At 40.3% G+C, this 21231-nt stretch overlaps 1 protein-coding gene across 3 annotated transcripts in view; it reads right to left on the bottom strand.

The window, feature by feature from the left end:
- The window catches only part of SYNJ1 (synaptojanin 1), a 48979-nt gene that overhangs the window by 15363 nt on the left and 12385 nt on the right, over positions 1–21231 (bottom strand). For 2 of the 3 annotated variants that reach the window (XM_057385977.1, XM_057385979.1), the window contains exons 6-22: positions 20969–21052; positions 20354–20415; positions 19952–20048; positions 18572–18741; positions 16771–16852; positions 15378–15530; positions 12134–12299; positions 10896–10919; positions 7713–7904; positions 7227–7311; positions 6072–6212; positions 5535–5727; positions 4172–4330; positions 2223–2379; positions 1778–1895; positions 1454–1669; positions 738–816 (exon numbers count right to left, since the gene is read on the bottom strand). In XM_057385977.1, coding sequence (XP_057241960.1) covers positions 738–816; positions 1454–1669; positions 1778–1895; positions 2223–2379; positions 4172–4330; positions 5535–5727; positions 6072–6212; positions 7227–7311; positions 7713–7904; positions 10896–10919; positions 12134–12299; positions 15378–15530; positions 16771–16852; positions 18572–18741; positions 19952–20048; positions 20354–20415; positions 20969–21052 — 2178 coding nt within the window. The remainder of the gene's footprint in view (positions 1–737; positions 817–1453; positions 1670–1777; positions 1896–2222; positions 2380–4171; positions 4331–5534; positions 5728–6071; positions 6213–7226; positions 7312–7712; positions 7905–10895; positions 10920–12133; positions 12300–15377; positions 15531–16770; positions 16853–18571; positions 18742–19951; positions 20049–20353; positions 20416–20968; positions 21053–21231) is intronic. The other variant, XM_057385978.1, reaches the window with a different exon arrangement.

Here is a 21231-nt window from a genome sequence, read left to right as displayed (position 1 = left end):
TTTTTCAGTTAATCAGAAAGCTCCTGACTTCTACACTGTAACAGAAACACTATTTTTTACAAAGAAAAACAGACTTGGTTATAAAATACACGAATAAAGTAATTTTTAGAAGCTGGCACAGAGCAGGACTTCATCTGCAAATTGACATTTTACCCAGAGCCCCTTTCCTGTCTGAACTGCCGGTGATGCCTTGGCAGAACCAAGGGTTCATCTGTAAACATCGCACACTGTAAGTCTTAACAGCCACAGCCTAGTAAAAATTTGAACTTCAGAAATTAGGTTTTTACCAAGATTAATTACTGACCCCACAAAAGTCAATGCAAGCTGAAATTTTGACATTTTTCAGTTTGCAGTACAGAAGTGCTAACTTTTTAATAACTGTAGGCTATAAATACGTTAAACTGGTTCATCCTAGAAACTAAACTCTGCTTTTCAAATCATAAAAAAGACCCCAAACCCCCCATTCGATGAAGATGCCTSTCAGTAGGAGATGTTAATTTCTCTTAACAGTACTCCTCTTAAAAATAAACTACGTTTGATATTTCTTCTATATGGCTTTTGAAACTCATCATACTGGTATGTGGCTATCAAAAGGAAATAAAAAAGATGGAACAGTCTAGTACAGAACAGAAAAAAACTTCTAAGAATTAAAGACAAACAAAAAATCCAACCCACTCAAGACTTAAAAAAGCTGGATTTTCTCTTGCTATATGAAGGCTCAGTCATTTTCACATTACCTCAATACCATTCAAATTCATAACGTTCAAAGCAGAGCTTCCTTCCAGAAATGTTACCCACATCTTGTCTTCCACAAACCTGCAAAGTTTATTGGAAACAATAATCACAAAAATACCAAAACACTTACTGGTACAAAGTTTGCCAGCTTAGTGAAAATGCAACATTCTCATTTTCAGTTCATTTAAAACTACCAAAATCTAAAATAGCTAACCTAAATCTAAAATAAAAAAWTTGCAGAAAACTCCCAAAAGTAAGAGTATCTGGAAAAATCATGTCTGAAAACCGAGACACACAGGTATGTAAAAGACATCTAAGTTGAAACCCAAATGTTAAATATGAAACATACCATAATTGAAAAGGTAGCTAAGGATATAATTTTATTCCAGAAATCGGTGGGAACAGTGAAGATGAATTCTGGATTTGCTCCAGCAGGTCCAAGACCACATAGGACAAGAAGGGAATAGCTTCTGACTGCCAGAGGGTAAGATGGGATACCGGGGAGAAATTGTTCCCTGTGAGAGTGGGCAKGYCCTGGCACAGGGTGCCCAGAGGAGCTGTAGCTGCCCCATCCCTGGCAGTGTCCAAGGCCAGGTTGGAGCAACCTGGTCTGGAGGAAGGTGTCCCCAAGGCAGCAAGTTGGACTGGATGATCACTTTCAACCCAAACAATTCTGTGATTGTCTAAGTAGAGATCAAAAATAAAAAAAAAAWTTAACCTTATAAGTATAACTTCGCCATAGCTTGCAAATTTTTGAAGAAGATCATCAATCAAGTTATCATCAAAATAGTTTTCTTCTGCTGAAGAACTTCTGATGGAGACCATCACAGTACCATCAGGTGGTCCTTGCATCGCAATCACCTCCTTATACACTTTTTGTCTCTCTTCTGCTTCAATTTCAAATATGTCGATGTCAATCAGTGCAACCACAGGCCTTGGAAAAAACAGACAAGAAAAATAGTGTCAGCAGAGTATCTGAGCAACAAAACACACAGCATAAATATTAAATCTTAGGAACTAATATAAAAAATTAAACTGGAACCTATGATCAGATGTTTTCAGCTCTGCTCTTCCGTAGTGCAACAAAGTGCCAGGATTCCATGTATAAGGGACGTTACTGTCACTGTGAAAACTTGCGTTCAGGAGATCCAGATCTTCAGCTATAATCAGCAATGAAAACGAGAGAGGAAAAATACAGTGATTGCAAGGATTCATTTGCAAAAAGAAAACAACATAGGGAGCAAATCCAAACCGAGTGTCCTACAGAATCCCCCCTCCCCAGGGTTCCTTTTGCACTTCTCAAATGTCAGTAGCTGGGATCTGATTGTTCAGCCTCACTGCCTTCACCGAAGATCTGTTACAAGTGTTCCGTCCATTACCAAGACAGGAACAGAAGCTCAGCAACACTGGCACTATGAACATCACTAAATGGATCCTCTTTAAGTCACCTAAAGAACATTTTAAACAGTTGAATGAAACCCTCAAACCTGATCGGTCAAAGGGCCACTTTCTTCTCCTCCAAAGGATCCGATCTGTCCACGCCGGAGTGCGACACTTTTCACTGGTGTCATAGTCATCAGAGAACAGATCATATTTGTATGTAGGGGCAAAATTGATTTTCCCTTCCAGAAATCCCCTGAAAATCTGTAAGAAACAAAGCAGTTATGAGTCACGACAGAAGACAGAAACAGATGGGAAACAGCTTGAAACTAATGAGAATTCTTTATTCTAACACTGAGCTCCTGTGTAAACACCTTAAAATAAAATTTAAAAAAACATCATTTGTTAATATGGATTCTTTCTTCACATTTTATCTGCTGACAACATTTGACACTATGACTAAATAGTGACCCAGACAATCACCAGTGAACAGAAGTATGCCAGCAATTATATCTTTAAGCCCAGCCTCACGAGCAACTGACTGTTCCTTCAATGTCATCATCAACTGGAGGTCACCCGAACACTGATGCTGTGACACCGCATTTTAATCTGCTGCTTTGTTGCTCCTCTGTCAGCAAAAGCTGGGAACGAAGGTGTATATTTTATCCATCTGAACATGCCAAATKTTCTCGCAAATTCACGAACTGGTTTGGGTCAGAAAGGACCTTAAAGATCATCCAGTTCCAACCCCTTGCCATTGGCAGGGATGCCATTCACTAGACCAGATTGCTCAGGGTGTCGACCAACCTGGCTTTGAACACTTCCAGGAAAAAGCTGACACAAGATGCCTCCTCAAAGAGATAGGAAATGAAAAAAAAAAAATAAATAAAATAGGAGAAAGGAAAAAATACAGTCCTTAGCTACATTCAATGCATTCAAAGTGAGCTTCTCACTCATTAAGTGTTTAAACCGGACACAAGCTAAAACCCTTTAGCTAACACAGCCAGCTTCATTCTTGAGGTCAACCTTGTATGGTCAGCTTTCTCTCACTTCAGAGATCTGTAAAACAGAAATCTAACTTGGATCTTACATTCAAATCAGCAACAAGTGACCAACTGACCTGCTTCTCTTCTTGCAAATAAAATTTGAAATCCAATCAATTTAAAAGCCAAAAAAATCAATGTCAGAATGCTAGAAGTTCCACAGCTTCTRAGACAATGAAATCGTTTGTCTCCAGTAATTATTTTCTAACCTACTTTTATGGAGAATGTTGCTATGTAAACACCTTTCCTGAGCAGCAGGTACAGGGGTGAACCTGCCACAGCTTTGGGACACGGGACACATCCCAGGAACATAGCTTGGTACCCAGCCAGCAGCCTCTGTGTCATGGAATATCACCCCAACAGTACAATGCTACTCCTGCTCCCCGGCCAGGAGTCCTTTTCATATTCTGGCAGTTTCCATAGGTCTCTCCAGCTTTTTAACTCCTGGAGATGTCTCCAAAACCTCTACACCTCCTGTTTTGGTCCACTTAACAATCARTGCTGTCTGCCCACATGAATGTACACCTTGCTTTCTCTCAGAAACAGCTGTTCTAAAAGCAAAAATGGAAGGGAATCTAAATCAGCAAAAGCACTGTTTGTGATCAAAGTGCTGGCGAGCAGAAAGAACCCACACGAGAGGATCGTGTCTCCTTTTACCGTCTCCAGCCTTCCCACACAGAGCTGCTAAGAGAGAACAAGGCACCCTACAAATCTAAAAGCTGTAGCTTTCTTCAGACTTGGTTATTCTGTGTTTTCTTTTCAAATAAAAAGGCTACCGTTTGGACTACTCCCCAACAGTAACTGCATTAGGCCTATTACGATTTAACTAACGCGTAACGTTACCAAAAGAGCTTCTACAAATATTCTTTTTAAACAGTTGCGTCTAATAAAAAGAAAAATATTATAATTAGCAAACTACGTGCCGAGGATACAGATTTACAGGCGCATCACGGAATTGGTAAAATCAGTAAGAAAAGTGAAGCATTCTCAAGTACGGTGATGTCTGAACATACCTGTCCAGAGTTCTTCTGATTGATGAGCTGGTCTCCTGCTATGAGGGGATCCCAGTTCTGCTGTCGTATTAGGTCCTTCACCTCCTCATTGGGCAAATCTATTCGATAATTGAAGTCCCCACACCAAAAAATATAGTCATGGGAAAAAAGCATCCTTCCCTGTAAAACAGCAACACACACTGGAGTTTAAAACAACTGAGTGATGAATTAATTACTTCCAGGTGCAGAAATTAATTTTTTATCTGAGAATTATGTGTAATTTCTGGGCGATGAAGACACGTGTAACACCTGTCGGTATTTAGCGCCCATGTCATTAGAACAACACGACCAACAGTGCAGTGTTTACACATGGAACATGAGAGAAGTAACATTTCCTATGGAGTTTCCATTGCTAAAGAAACATTAATCAAATTAATTGAATTCTAAAATCCTTCATCTTCCTACTCCTGTTTCGGAAGTCTGCTCAAAGGCGATGGCTGCTGCCTGTGTCAAAGGAGAACAATATACCTCTGGGATTTTTGTGGCACAGTCTCCTGACAAACTGCAAACCCAGGGCTTTATCATTCAGATTTAACTGAAGCCTTGTCAGTTRCATCCAATTTTCATCACTAGAGAGGGACATAAGGGCTTCAGTAGTTTAAACAAAGCCCAGGATTTAGAGTGGAAACTTTAACTTCCCCCTTTGTCTTGATTTTTTCCACTGCCCATAAGTAAAACCAAGCAAAGACTCTGGCAGCATTTAGGTACCTGTTGGACACAGTAATTGCTAGGAAAACTGAAACATGAAAGTGGGACCGAATTTAGGAAATAAAAAAACCCTGTAAAGTAAGATGAAAGACTCCTGCACAGTGCCACAGAAATTAATAAATAACAATTCGATGACAAAATTTAAAACAGCTTTAAGTCTTAAGGAAGCATTTCGTTGCACTGATACAATTTTCAAGTATTTACTTGGTGTTTAATAATCCTTTATGAGAACAAGGCAGAGAATCGTTCCTGTGTACTGATTTCCCAGTGATTTTTTTCTCATAGGTGATTGTCTCCTGTGCCTACAAAAGTTCTGCTGCATGTTAGGGATCTACAAGGTCTCTTTCCTATGCTAAGTCCTTGATTCCAAGTGCAAGTGAACTCACATTTCATCATCTCAGTCATCACACTGGAAAGGCCTACTCTTTCTGCAGTCTTCTATTTTAATAAATACTGTGYGAACTCAGTTATCTCTGAGATCTCTAAACCAAGAAAATCTTGATTTCAACAGGAATCTGGGGAAGGGGAAAAATGCAAATGGAGCTTTGGGATGACACTGCTGGAGCTCCAAGGGTTTCACTTCTCATTTGCCATGGAATTTGAACACTGCTCTTACCATCGGAAAACCAAGCTTGCGAGATATTTCTACAAAGTCTTCATTTCTCTCCTTGACTTGGGATTGCCCTGCAGCAAAATGACTGCACACAAAGCAAAGGCTGGAGGTATGGAACAGCATCCGAATGGCCACTGCACCTTTGTTCCCCGTGGCTCCCCCCATGCCAGTCTTGACAGTATCGACAGCAACATCCCTGAAACAGTGAAACAGCTATTAAACCTTCCAGTAACCCGGCACAGAGAGCTCTGAGTGAGACACTGGGCTGGGAGGGACACATCATTCTTCCAGCCACAGGGCTAGTTTCAAAAAGTGCCAGCAGCCACTGAGCAGTAACAGGATCAAACCTCAGCTTTTCAAGCTCTCTGGGCAACCCATGAGGCATTCAAAAACTAAGACAATAGAACTTAAGCAACTACTTCCCCAGAAGGTGGAAAAGCTCCTTCAGAGCCCCGCATGGCCCTGAGGATGTTTGGGTGTTATCCTGCAACACAAGGCAAGCTGAAGGTGACCCGGCTGGAGCCAGCTCTGCTCACTGACCTGATAAAGGGAGCGTGCTGGGGCCTGATGAACACGAAGAGGCAGACGCCCACCAGCTGCTCTGAAGCCAGCAGCACATACTTGCAATCTCTGGAGATGGTCTTCTGCAGCTCAGCAGCCCAGAGCTTCTGATTGGTGGTGCTGGCAGGGAGATTAAAAACACCAGGCTCAAAACAAACCAAAATGAGCAGGTTTCTAGCTGGTGACTGAGCTGACTAAACTACATCCAAGCACCTCATGTAAACTTTGAGGTAGCAAACCGACGCCAAGGTGGGAACGGCGCTCAAACGCACGCCCAGCAGAGACAGGCTCTAGAYTGTCGTGACATCGTTTCCAATTCAGTCCTACAAACGCTGCCTTCCTTCCCCCAACACCACAGACAACTTTAGAAGCTATGGCTATTTTTCTTGTATTTATGAGCCTAGACTAGAGGAGTAAAACCTAAGAACKTTTTTTAGGGAGTTACTTGCAAGCATAGAGCTCAGTCAATATCAGAAAACAGGTGTTCACAGTCTTAGATAAAGAAGAAACATCCTTAGGGACCTAACAGACTACGGTTTGCAGAGGCAGCACTGGATACCGAYGAAAAATATCAGGCCTGGAAACAGCATTAACTACACATAGGGTGAAATTAGGGGATGACAAGCTGACACTTGGTACCCGAAAGACAAAAATTCGCACAAAGGCTACAGCATTACAGGCTTTAGGTGCTTTTCCCAAAGAGTTAAGCCTTTCCTAACGCCAAGAAGCATGCAAGGCAGACAGAGAAAATTACGGGCTAAGTGAATACAATCCTAGCACTACACTCACATTTATCACCCACCACTGGGAAAAAAGTATTTCCATAACCCAGCCTGCTAGGAATGAAAAATCCCAACTCCACAATAACCTATCTACGTAATATGCGGAATGGCAGTGAAAATTAAGAGTATGAAGGAAGCCTTCCTTCACACAGATCGCAACCAGATACGTAACAGCGTACCAACAAACGTACGCTTCTGGAAAGATTTTCACAGGATTTGCTGCTCTCGGCAATACAAGATACAGGAACTGCAGAACACCGTGAGCACTGCAGAAACCAAAATTTTAAATAACATATGACTCAAAAAAGATGATTAACAGCTGAATTAGTGCCATACCGATTGCATCACTCACCTGGCATTCACGATGTTTCCCGCATTTAACTCCACCATTTCTTCAAATCCGATGGCAAATATGTCCACAGGTTTGCTTTTGCGATCTCAAGGTAAACAGGGAAGAAGTTATTTCTCAGTTTTTATAATCTTGTTTTAATTAACTTAGGAACCAAGACCTCAAATATATATTCATTTTAAGAAATAAATTCCTTACATCAAATGAAATTCCTCCCTGTGAGGGCGGTGAGGCCCTGGCAGAGGCTGCCCCGAGAACCTGCGGCTGCCCCTGGATCCCTGGAAACGTCTGAGACCAGGCCGGAGGGACCTCGAGCAACCCGGGCTAGTGGAAGATGGCCACGTCTATGGCACGGGGTGGGACTGGATCTTTAAGGTCCCTTCCTACCCAAGACATTCTACGATTCTGTGATATCTCTTTCAATGTTTGTGATCTAATTAGCAAAGTCAGAGTTTTCAAGAAAAACTAATGACAGAACACAAATCCTACCTTGGAATTCATGGATCCCAGCTAACTTCGGCGCATCCAGAAGCCAGTCAGTGAGGGTTTGATTTCTGAAGGCAATACTTCGAAACTGCTTCCCYCCGTTGACGTTCCACGTCCCAACGCAGACTCGGATTTTTTTCGGTTTTGCATACTTATAAAAGTTCTCGCACATGCTCTTCAGCACTTTTACAGATGCTGCAAAACATTTGAAAAGACATTATTTTTATAGAGAATGTTTCTTCAGAAAACTTGGCAGCGAGATCTTCCCAATGTACTTGCACAAAGTTAAACCACGAAAGCACAAAGAAATGCAGCTTTCCCAAAGGAAAGAACCCTTAGAGACACATTACTTGTGTGGGTAAGACAGGGACTGACTGAAAACCAGCAGCAATTGGTTCAAAATGATATACAGAGAAATAATACAGGAAACAATTTCCATGTTCTATAAGAATCTGCTGCTCTTGCACCTCATCCATAAATCTCTAAGGAAACCATCATTTTTCATTCATACCAACAGCGATGTCTACCTCATTTTCACAGGTTAAATTTTGAAATTCCAATCTCTGTTACAAAACCACTTGCAGATATATTGATTTCTGAAAGTGTAAAAGTTGCTGATACACTACAAGTACTAAAATAGAGAAGGTACATTATTTCATCATATAAGTGTATGTCTATTTGAGCCACAAATCTGAATTATTTTTAGGYCAGTTGAATTCCTAAAGAGCAGCTTTAGTGAGGACAGTAGGCTGGGATTCAAAATAAYCACACTCATTTCTCTGTCCCATCAGCCTTTCCCTGTGCCTTGTTTTTATCTGCCAGATGAAGAGAGAGGAATGACCCATCAGTAAAGGACATCCTGAGAAACACCTAAAGAAAAAAGCTGATTCAATGGTCAGGTACTTCACCTAAATGATACTAATTTACCTATTTTGAATGTTCTCATGGTTCTCATTGACTCCAAAAGAAAAATATAAACAGTCTTAGCTGGAATTCTTCCCTTCACTTGTTGCTGTCTTGAAAAATAATCAGTTATGGGGAACAGTATTTTCAGTATTTAAGTCCCCCAAATAAGATGATTAGTGAGCAGCTATTGTCTCTTCAGTTATTCTTGTTAAGTTCATCAYCTTGGCTACCTGGTTAAAGCAAAAAAAAGGTATTCCCTATCCCCACTGGGTTTGAAAAACACTGGAAGCAAGAGAACAAAATACATCGTGTTTGCTGGCTGTGAAATCTGTCCCTGCTGAACAAATCACACACCCATAAATGGGCCAATCACACAGATAAGACAACGAACTGGTTGGCGTCTCCTTGTGGTGCTCCCAGCAGATCATGCTTGGCATCATGCCTTCTTCATCAAAATCCAGGGAAACGAAGTCTAGAAAACGGCAAGGAGCCGACAGGACACTTGAGCCCTCCGGGTGACAGCCAAATGCCGAGAGTGCCGCTGCCCCACGCAGCGGGTGACTGCAGCCAGCAAGGCCAGCACCAGCCCAGAGAGCTGCAGAGGGTGGGGGACAGGAGCCTCCTCAGCACCCAGACACCGAAGGGAAACAATCCCAGAAATGCTGGACCCACAGCGTATCCGAGAACCCGAATCACCTGGGCAGGTCTGCAGAGATGAGCCTTTGCAGCACTCTGAGCAAGTTTAATTAATTACATTGGACCAATAATTAACTGGACATTTCTCATCTCCACTTCCTTCTTTTCCTTTTTGGAATTTAGTGGATTTCAGCTTCATTTTAGTTACCCCAAATCATTCAGTTGCTACTCAGCAGCTTTTAGAAAAGCTGCAAAATTGAATTATTGCCTACTTAACTCCTGATGCKGTTACGAGACCCTTACATGAAAAGCCTTACCAGGTTAGACACTAACTGTAGAAGTGAAATGACAACAATCTTAATAGAAACAAAAAATTTCTATCTTTAAATTAGCAGTCTTCCTAAAATGTAGAATGACTCTTTATATAAATAAGAGTAATTAAAAATTTCTACTGCTTTCCAAAAGATTAAGTGAACCAATTGCTTTTCAGAGCTCCTGAGCCTCCCGAATCTACGATTTTCCCACATATTTCTAGTTACTTATCTTTTCGGCAAAACCGTGCCTCACTCCACAACATCACAAATCCGATCAGTTATATTTTCTGTTATTTTGCAGCAAAAATACTTTGACTGCTGCTCTTACTAGGCAGCAGAAATTTGGAGATCGGTTCCACTAAGGGAGAGTTACTTTAAAATGCTGAGTGGGATATTCTGGGCAACTAAACTCGACTGTTTTACTACAACATCCAAATTCCAGTAGGAATATTTTAATATAGCCAATTTGTACCCAGGTGAAACTCTGAAATGCTAAAAGACAGTGTACAACGCTTACAAAAATAGATATCCTAATAAATAATAAAAAATTGATGGTGACAATGATAGTCATATTATTTTATAAGTATATTGAAATAGTTGACTCCTCTTCCAGAGTCGTAACATAGAAGGTAACACCATCAGTGAGAGCGTGACCCGTCACTCCAATAAGCACTTGGTTACACTGACAAAATGCTTTTGAATCACTTAGTTTCAGACATACATACTTGTGACTCAGATTTCATTCTTTAGATACTCACTAAGAGTTAAGTGGGTAGAGTAAAACACACRTAGGAGAAGCAAAACTGGCAAATGTGAGGACCATTTAAATTTGCTCAACACACAATAAAATCTGAATAGAAGAGCATTAGGAATATTTTATTTTAAATAATGGTTTCTGGGAACAAGAACACAAAGTGCTGCACAGCTGACAAGTTTCCCGCAAGAACACGAGCATGTGGAGTCCTTTAACARCAAATAAGATGAAGTTACAAATTGTACTCAAGTATTTTTCCCCTTATCCTAAACCAAGCAAAAATACAGATGCTTCCAAATCAGATAAAAAGGCCAATTCCTTTACAGCCAGAGCATTTGCAAAAATAAACCTCTGGGAATTGGTTACCACATTTACTAAGTCACACCCAATCTCAACTGCAACATTTTTCACTTCTCACTTTTCTTGGATTAAAGGATGTCAGGGCACAGGAATGCCAGATCCAAACACCACCAGGAAAATGTGAGCCCACAGCCAAATATTGCACGAATAGACACAAGAAGATAGAGGACAACAACAGCTGGCCAGGTATTTACAGCTTATGTTACTATACTATACCTGATTGCAATGATTGCTCCGAAACTACGGATGCAGTAAGAGGGAAACAAGAAAAGATTAGTAAAACAACTTATCGCTTTCTAGGATTTTCCACAAACGTGTGAGAAAACATGCTGTCAATACACAGCTTACTACACTTAACCATTTGCATCGGTTAAAGAACATGCTTTTTTGCTGCAAAATCTACGAAGTTTCACAACGGGATTAGCAAATTCTCTTTCCCTCCTTTGYTAATAATGGATTCACACATGTTGAAGTACCCCACTAGTTGATTTGACACCTAACAGAGAATGACGAGACATTTCAGGGAAAAGGGATTAATGTTCCTCAACTGCCAGGATCTGCAAATATGGAAAGGATAACTTGTATTCCCARAGGAAGTGAGAAGAAATTAAAATAAATTTTAGCTAAATTTGAGGTGAGGCCAATTTAGCGGGTTTCAGACATAAGAAAAGTTACAACATGAAATCTTGTGCTAAACAAATGGGACTAAAACACTCCCTTGGATTCTACACTGTATGAAGATGTGGGCCCTCAAGACGARGACTACAACTGGGCAATGATTTTCTTCTTGAGCCAGAGATTTTCACTGAAGGTTTGACATTTTTTCTCCTCATTCTAGGCTAAGATGTGTCYGGGAGAAGGAAAAAAAATTAAAAGGGAAATTTAAGAATGCTATTAATCCCTAAAAATTGCAGTAACCCAGAACATTATTACCTGGGATCTTGGAAAGAAGACTCAAATGTAAGTTCCTTCTTTGCCCAAATATGAACTCYCGTGTATTTCTATGTCCCAGCAGAGGACTGAACACAGCCCTACAACTGACACGCTATTTTCTTGTCCGCTAGACCCGAAGAATTTGGGATTGATTGCAATGCAGGGGACCGTGGAGGCTACACCTCTTTGAGGATGCAGGTTCAGCACCCTGTTCTCATGAGGGGAACCACCTTCCCGGTACCAAATCCCCAAGTCTCAAGTGCCCGCTCCGCACAAGCAGAGTTTCCTATCGAATCTTTCTGGTTTTGAGGTAGATTTTCACCCGCAAATCATAAACAGATAAATTTCTGCAGCAYGTTAGTTTGGCACTATTAGTAAARCAGAAAAAACCTTCATCTTTTATTAAGCCAAGAGAACATCAAATWGCATTTATACTTTCCAACAGTGCTTTGAAAACAAATTCTATACAGCTTTCTTACACCAAATAGTTATCAGAGATTAAAATCCTGAAAGACACATACCGCGTAAACTGCTGGTGGTTAAGAGAGCCCGTGCTTTATCTGCTAAATCACTATTTAGGGTATTTCCCAATAACAAAACATCAATGGCCTCCTGCTTGGAGCTATCAAAAAAGTTATTTTGGATCGTTCTGGTCACAGAACGAGCACCATCCTTCAGCTTTCCAGCCTGTTAGGGAGGAACATGTATAAAATATTTTATGTCGGACACTGCTCACAATACATTGGCAATATTCAGTAGCATATACATAAATTGCGTTAATGATTTTAAGGGCTAAGGCAATTTCCTACTTGAAGTGTTAAATCACATCTTCTGAGCCTACTGTGCTACGCGTGCTTTCCCCCCACCCCCAAATGCTAAACAACACAGTAGTAACTTACAAGGCGTATCTAACAAGTAGATTTAAATTAAACTAAATAATATACCGCAGGGAAGGGAATATGGGTTCTTTTTTTCCTGAATCCGAGTTCTTCAAAAATTAGTTTGATACAGGTACCACGTTTAGACCGTGACAGGGAATTTGGGCTTTTCCCCAAACAGTGAGAGATGAGCAAGCACTTGAGTCCAAATGCCATGATACATGAATACATACGTATATGCACATATGAGTTCAGAATTCACATTCTGAAACARCCATGTTAAAAACAGAGAGCTTTGACTTAAGACCCCTTAACCTGTCRAAATAACATGCAAGCCTCATGCAGTATCCCAGAAGGAACACAAACACTAATCCACGGCTACAGACACCCAGACACTGCCTCTGCACACTGCGGCCTGACCGAACCACAGTCCCAGAGGAACAGTGTCCAACTCCCCGAGCTAAACAAGAGTCTCCAGAAAAACCTGCTGCTGCTGCTGCTGCTGCAGATGTACCCAAGGGTCACATGCACATTAAGGATAATGGAAGTAACATACAATGTAGTCTCATACTCAATTCCAAACCTGGCAGTGTTGATTTGGGCACAAAACCACCTTTCTGATTACACATGCTGCTGTATGTGCTTTGCCTGTGAGGTGTCTGTAAACACACACTGCTGCAGCTACATGAAATACTGACTGCGATCCATCAGGGATGCTGCATGGGACTGTGTTATTATAAAAAATACTCCCTAATTTACAGCTTGCGTTGTCCATGAAAGCCTCCTAAATGCATAGGGAAAGAAGGCAAAAGCTTAACTAAACGAACCCAGGATTTAGCTCTGTGAATTGTACCAGGCAACAAGACAGAAACTACTCTTTTGGCAWGGCTAAGTGGAAGTAAATTGACACTATGACTTTTGGCAGGCTATAGGGATGAGGTGTAGGGTGCACTCTATCGCAACGGGACTTTGATAGGATGCACTCCCTTCCTGGCAGACAATGTACAACTGATGATCCAAAAACACACTCACCATTCACATATCAGGCAATTAATTGAAAGGAACCCAGAGAAAGCAAAAGAAAGAGCAGGTAAAGAGTTAGATGTAATGAGTAAATGTAAATACTTTAAAAAGAACTGGCTTTCAGTATAGTAATATATATCAACACATTTAAAGTTAAAATTATTTTCTCCTATCTGAAATGTCTGCATTTTTACTTCTAAGTACTCTTGGGCTTTGAAGAATCAAACTGAAAAGTAAGAAATGGAACCATTTCAGGCATCAAACTTTTCATCTTAGAAATGAGAATGCAACCTAAAAACTACATTTTGAAATGTATAATTGGAGTACTCAAGAACATACAGCGTCAGGTTTCRCTGAACCGGGAGCAACCGTTTTACGGCTTCGCAAGCATTAGAGACCCTCTCCGAAGAGACGTGACTTGCGTCAGAGATGCTGGGTTTGATTTATGAAATGCGGTACTAATTAGAGTTCTCCCAGGGTGGGGACCGAGCATTTTTGCGAAGGCAACAGAGTAAATGCACTGTCACAGCTTAACAAGCTGAAACCAGGATATCTACTCTGTGTTTTAAAAATTAAAAATGGAAATGTAAATACATTCAATGTATTTTTAAAAGTGAAAAACATAAATAGCCAATGATGAGTAGAAAACTATTGATCTAGGAAAATAAACAAAGAAGGTTAAATAGGAAAGTTAAGACAAGGGGAGACACTCCGTAACATACTTACTGCAGCTTTCCTGACAGTGTGGGTGACATTTTTGTAAGAAAATAAACATCTTGAATCAAATTCCACTTTAAAGTAAAATACAAGTACTTCCCGAATGGAGAGGTCTTGTATGCAACAGCCAAGGGGAAGAATAAGCAACAATTCTATTTAACTTCTTTTGTTTTTATGTATCTTGCTGTGATACCTCCTACATGAGCAGAGAAGGACCCTGGCAGCGTGAATGAAGAAAGGATGGAAAAGCCAAAACAGTTGGCTGTGGGTAGGTAGCATATAACACACATTGAGAAGGAGCACATTCTTAATCAAAAAGAACAGTGCGGAAAGACTTGAAAGTTCTTGAAAGAACTAGGGACAAAACTTGCTACGGTTCAACATTTGTTTGTTTTGACAGGTATCACCTGGCAAGGGTCAGAATTAGGGAAACAAAAAAAGCAACACCGTGAGAAGAAAAACAAAAGACAGCATTAGAAAATGGGAACAACTCAGACATCAACCGAAACAAAAGTTGAAGAGGAACATTACACTGTCATGGAGCACGGATCTGTTCTCACAGCATTAGAAAGCAGCGTAGAAACAAAATTTGGGTTTTCTTCAGTAACTGCAAAACTAAAAAGCTTGACAGACATGCAGGTGAAACCCACCACCTACAACTTGTTTCATATTACCACTAGTAAACACTAAAACCACAAACACTGTCCCATCAAACATACTTGGAAAGGAGATACAGTGAATGGAACTGAAAGAATAGCAGGAGAGSTACAGAGAGAAAAGTGAAAATATTCAAAGAAACTAAAGCTGATTTGAACACACAGTTTTCTGAGCTATGTTCTAAAGAAACKGAAGATTTGAGCCTTATTCTTTCATACAGAATGGTCTTATTTGGGAAGCACGGGCACAGCTAGGAAGGGATGTACAGGAAAGTGGCCTAGTCATTAACACAACCAACCACTTTAAGTTAGTTTTCTCGGTTGGTTGGGTTTTGTCAAGTTCAAACCACGACATTTTGGGATTGTTTTAAGATTACAGAGACCACTTTTTTTTTTTTTAAAGCAAAATATCTCAACATGGCTCTATCAATGCAGAGTTTATTCAAATCCAAACTGAACCCCGCTAAAACATTTGAGAAGATGTACCTTACCTTCGCCTTTCCTTCAAGGGCTCCAGTTCCAGCATAAATTTTACTGACAGAATCACCATTCACACTCCACATGGATCGGAAAACTTCCTGAAAGCGAGTAACTAACTGTGGCTTCTCAGCTAATCCTAATACYTCCAGCTGTTTTGTTAGCATCTGCAACAGGTGAAGAAAACATTACCAACAAAAAAAAAATTGCTGAAAGGCACATTCTATTTTTTAGCATATATGCATAAAATCCCACAAATCTTGGGTTTACATGTATCATTCTGAGCAAAATTCACCATGTCACGCTCGAAAGACTGCATCACACATGTAATTTATCACCTTAATTTTAATATCACCTATATTTTAATATATCACCTTAATATCACCTCAATTTAACACTTAATTTTGTTTTGAAGCTAGGTAGTAATATAGGAAAACAATTATGTAGTTGTTTTGTTAATGTTTTCATCTTAAGGTTCACCAAACTAAACGCAAAAGCTAATTTCAAAGGCTTTTAAAAATCTTTAAAACCCTAGGGTGTCTGACAGCAAGAAGAAGGAGCCTAAAATTACGGACAGGCAGCGGCAAAGGCAAAATTCTGAAGGTTGGGTAGGAATTGAYGAAAGATGCGAAAGGAAAATTGAAATACAAAATTAAGAAGAAATATACAAGAGGTTTTAGAAAGTGAGTGCTTGCTTTTATAATTTTAGGGGATRAGAGTTTCGTACCTGTTTGTTAAGTGTCTGCGTTAAATAAAGTAATAATTCTTCTGTCTCATTTAATATAATTTTAAAATTAAGTATGCAGTTCTTCAGGATTAACCATTTTCCTTTTCATTAATTAGTTTTATGCTTTTAGCTCTCATACTTTATCTGAAATAACCATTTAATTCTCATTGCTGAAAAATCTGGCACACTGGGTTTAAAAAAAACCCGTTACATTTATCCAGTTCTTAACAGGATGTGAAAAGAAAAAACAGTTAGAAAGCTAAGTTTGACAAGTAAGCAGTGTACGCATCAAGAGCGCAGAAAGATTTATTCTTATGCCACAGAAAGGTTGTATTAATGCAGCAGCTAAGTGCTATATATTCCAGAATCAGGTATCTCTATTCTACAACTGATGCCTTGCACAGTTCTCACGGAAGTTCCTCTTAACGAGAGCATTTTAACTAAATAAAATTCAGAAAAAGGAAGAGTAATGATTTTCCTGTAAGGTTAGACCTTACAGCACCCATACTTTCCCATTTTCAAACACGCTTCTCTCTGAAAGAAGAGGTATCTCTTGGGGCACGAAACATCTCGCACTAGAAATCTACCCACGGAAAGTTCTTTCACCCTCACTAGGGAAGGGGACGCCGCTCGGACGGCCCAAGTGCCCCAGAAGCAGCAGCTGCACGTGGTTTTCCTACCTCCAAGCCAAAGAAGGCCTGYACACTGTTCGTTCTATCCAGACAGTCCAAGCAGTTGGTCCTGACAGTGCCGCTCTGGGACCTGCGCCAAGGACAACGGAAGAGAGAAAACAATTGAAATAAATCACTTAACACACATCTCAACAGAGGCAGGGACAGGGAGATCTGAACCGGGGCGGTAAATCATGGCATCGTCAGCGCGACATTCCCGCCCCACAAGACGTTTATAAACGTGACAGCAACAGAAGGCGAGCTTCAGGCGCTTACTGAGCACAGCTCACTCATTTTCTGCAAGTAACATTAGTAATTCTGCTTCAGTTCCCCCAATCCTCCTTGCTTGCTTGGTTAAAATGTTATGCAGGATTAAGGTTTCTTTTCAAATAATTCAACTAACACTTCCAAAGAACCTCAGAGAGAAGTAGCCATTAGTTACATCAAAAAAGAAGAAACAAATAAAACATTGAGACAGCTCTTGGATTTGCTTAACTAAAAGAAACAAGACTTTGTGATTTAACTAAAGCCAATTCCAACTCATTACTTGCTCATAAAAAATGAAAAACAAGCCTCTACCCTTTAGCTCAAGGGATGTTTGAGGCCCTCAGGCACTCAGAACTGCTCCACGACCTTCAGGAGAAGCCCAGTAGCTCCCGCTACAAAGCTCTCAAAAGGATCACGTAAGGCACCATCCATGTGCTGCTTGCTCAGCTAGGAGTACAGAATTCCAGTGACTCTCCCGAGGACACACGCTCGTTCTTTGTTTTTGCCATTCCCACCGCAAACTTTATCCAACAAAGTCAGTACTGTTTCAGCACCTTTACCTGGAGAACTAACCACAAGCTGCAGCAAGTTCTGAAGAATTTTTTTCAAGATTATTCTTTTCTTGGCATTACTATATCTGCATTTGACTTGAAATACACAGCAAAAAGCCTGACATTTCCCAAAGGAGATGGTCCATGAACTCACAAGCATTAGAATTCTATCTCTCGTTAACACAAGTCTTCGAGCTTTCACAAGCCACGACCTGTCTTGCTTTCAGTCTGCYGCATTTTGATTTGCGATGGCATTATGTGAATCCCCCAATAAAAGAAACATGCCTCTTTTAAAGCTTTTTGGAGCTCATCCCCTCATCGTYCAGCAACTCTTTCTCAGGGAGAACCCCACTCAGCACTTTGCTACGCTTTAGTTAAAAGGAGGAAGGGTGCGGAAAGGAGAAGAGAAAGAATGTCGCCTATTTTGAGCCCTACTTATCTTTTTTCCTGCCAAGATAAGCACAGCCTTTGCTACAGGAATTGGGAATAAGAACAAAGCAGAGCAGGAAATGTGCAATCTCGCTTTGAGAGAAATGAACCTCTCAAACGGGGGATCCGGGCGCTGTCAAAAACACYGCCCTGAACACGAACATCTACAACACACACGGAACCCTGCGTTCCATCACTGAGGGAAATACTCGGCATATTATACGTGCAAATCGACAAACAGTCGATTCCATGTGGCTGCCCACTAGAAAAAGGACAATGACCATTTTTACAAAATTGCGAGGTTAAAGGCCTGAAATTAATTCTTGCCCCTTGAATGTGTCACACAGATCTTCCTAGATTTTTAGAGCATACTCAGAATGAGGCATAATCTTACCAGAATAAAACAGTAGACTTGTATTTCAGCTGCTAAGCATCATCCTGGCTTCACTAAAACCACCCTAGCAGAAGCGACATTCTTTCTCTTATCTTCTCGGTGACGCGTGAAACACATCCCAGCACCACAACTTAATCTGAGGAAAKGTACAGAATTTATGTATACAAACCTTTTCACTTCCTTCCCATCAAAATAAAAAAATCCACACTCTAAGAATTTCTGGACCTGAGGCTTAAGCACACTGTGTAGTTTTTCTGCCTTTCCACCTTTAACCATCTGATGATAGTCGAAGTTCACCATTTTGATATCAGCTGAATGTTCAGATGCTTTCAAATGGCTCTGGCATTGTAAACAGAAAAAAAAGTATAAATATACCAGTACCCGAACATACAGAAGTAGGAGCTAAACAACAGATTAYAAACATTTTTTAAAAGCTGTTTTATTCATTTTCTCTTACGTAAAATGAAACCATTTTTATCACCATTGTGCAACAAATCACTCAGAACCGATTCCTATTTCACATGTATTTTTGTTTTCCTTGTCACTGTCCAAGTCAGGTTATTCCTTTACTATCCCAGGCACCACCAAGGCAGCCCATGGCCTCTTCTGCCGTTCAAATGCAAAAGGTTGTTTCAGTGAAATCCCTTCTCACCGACAGTCACTGACATGCATGTCAGCAACAGGGATTGAGTAAACGCTTCATCAACCACTACTGACAAAAAACCCACCCAAATTACTTAGGTTGCTGTGGAGAGAGGCTTGAGCAAAATTTTCCCTAATATTCCCTGAAAAACCCTTAAGTGCCCCCCCAACATTTGTTGGCCGATGTGTCGATGCACATCTGGGAGCGCTCAGGTCTTCCACCAGGAGAGCTAGATAGAGCAAAATATCCCAGTGAATGCCCCGAGCTATTCAATCGCTACAATACAAAGGGAAAAGGGAGAGGGAAATAACAGATGGCTACTGACATGTTCTCTGGCTTCAGACAGAGCTCCTCAAATGCCTGGTATTTATTAACTGCATTGCGATGTTTTCTTTTAACCTAACCAGTGGGAATGAATAAAAGTGGCCACTTACAGTTAACATTTTCTGAACAAACATTCCCTGCTAATCACGAAGAAGCACCCATACTTAAATTGATAAATCGTGGGTTTTAAAAAATATTAAAGGATATATCTATTGATTCTAAAAGAAATATCCTTAAAAGAAACATCATAGTATTAAATATCATAAGGTATCATGCATTTATTCATCAATTTATAGTGTAAAAAGTACTTACATTTCCAATAAGAAACCGGTAAGCATGAACTATGAAAAGAACTTAAAATCCCTCAACACTGCCTACGCTGCTGTTAAAATGTTTCAGTACGGTAACCGGAATCAAACCGGAATTATACAGTGTATCTGAAGCAATGCTGTTATGATAAACCAAATTCCAGCTCCCGAAGCAGAGCATACCTGGGGTCTGGCTCCCAAAAGCTACGTAAAACCTTCATTGCAAACAAGCAAATTCTAAGGATACGCACAATGAAAGAACTGCCAYACTCACCTGGAAAGCTTTGCTCAGCATGTGCTCCCCTTCTTTTGCCCCAAGTAAATTTACAATAATTTGCTTGCCATATAAATTTTTAAGAGTTTGGAAATGCCTGTTAACAAAAGAAAAATTCCACAGTCATCTTCTGGAAATGAAATGAACAGGAGGACGCAGGAAATGAACAGCAACGCCTTCAACACTGAGGAAGATGAGGGAGTATTCAACATAAATTTTAGTCACACTTTCCAACAAGGCACTCAAAGGCATAAGCGATCCCCAGGCAGTTTCAAGCTTTGCCAAGTCCCACATTCGTACGGACAAAGCCTCCCATTTGGAATAACATATCCCATCTATGCGATGTAGCGGAACTTATCAGAGGTTTGTAGTGCACGAACAAAAACTTTAGACATTTTTCACCTGTCAAAAGCTGGTGCATTCGCCTCAAAGCCCCTTGACATCCTGACACGATGGGATCCCACCTACAACACCAAGATTGCATTAAATTGTCTCGTTTAGAGTAAAAGGCACKTAAACGTTTCACCGGTTCTACTGCAAAACGCTGATATGTCTAAAGAACCTAGAGACCCCGTACGGCACAAGCTTTTTTTAAYCTTTCCTGTAAAAAACGTGTCACAGCAGTATTTGCTGAATCAGTCCCTCTTTCAAGAAAATGCTGATTAAAATCTGTAATGGTAATTCTTGATCCTTATTGACTTCTTGAAAAGACTTCTGAACAATTCAGAAGAAAACTCTCTTTGGATGTTCTAATATGACCCATTTTAAAAAGAAAGAACTCCAAACTTGAGAGAGAAGAAATGGAAAAGAGAAYGGACATACTCAAGCCAAAAGTTACAAGCAACTTTGAGACTTAAAGAGGAGCRGGCTCGGTGAATCACAATAGCACCGGCATGCTCTCAGAGGATCACCTCATCCTCACAGGCAGCTATGAAGAAGAGCCCAAAGACTAGTGGAAGACGTTTAAAAGGACACGAGTAACAACTATCTGTATAATTAAATGTATCCCCTGCTTACCTGCAGTCCCGGCTGTTCCCAAAATAATGGCACAGATCCCCTAATCTGTATGAAAGATGACACAGAGTCATCTAAATATATAACCTGTTAAGGAAAGTAAAGCATAGTATTAGTAATTATTACAGTGTAAGATTTTAGATTTCTTAGCCTTAACTAAACATGAAGCAAATAAAATACACTGACGTATTACATATTCCACACTACAAGCTAAAACATTGTTTGCCAGACTTCTCTTTAGCTCYGCTTGCAGAGTTTCTACAAAA

This window comes from Malurus melanocephalus, unplaced genomic scaffold (genome assembly GCF_030028575.1).
Source record: "Malurus melanocephalus ecotype Western Australia unplaced genomic scaffold, MMel_1.1 scaffold_898, whole genome shotgun sequence".
Classification (NCBI taxonomy): Eukaryota; Metazoa; Chordata; class Aves; order Passeriformes; family Maluridae; genus Malurus; species Malurus melanocephalus.
The sequence above is the reverse complement of the archived record's forward strand: the minus strand, read 5'-3'. Positions and strand labels throughout refer to the sequence as shown.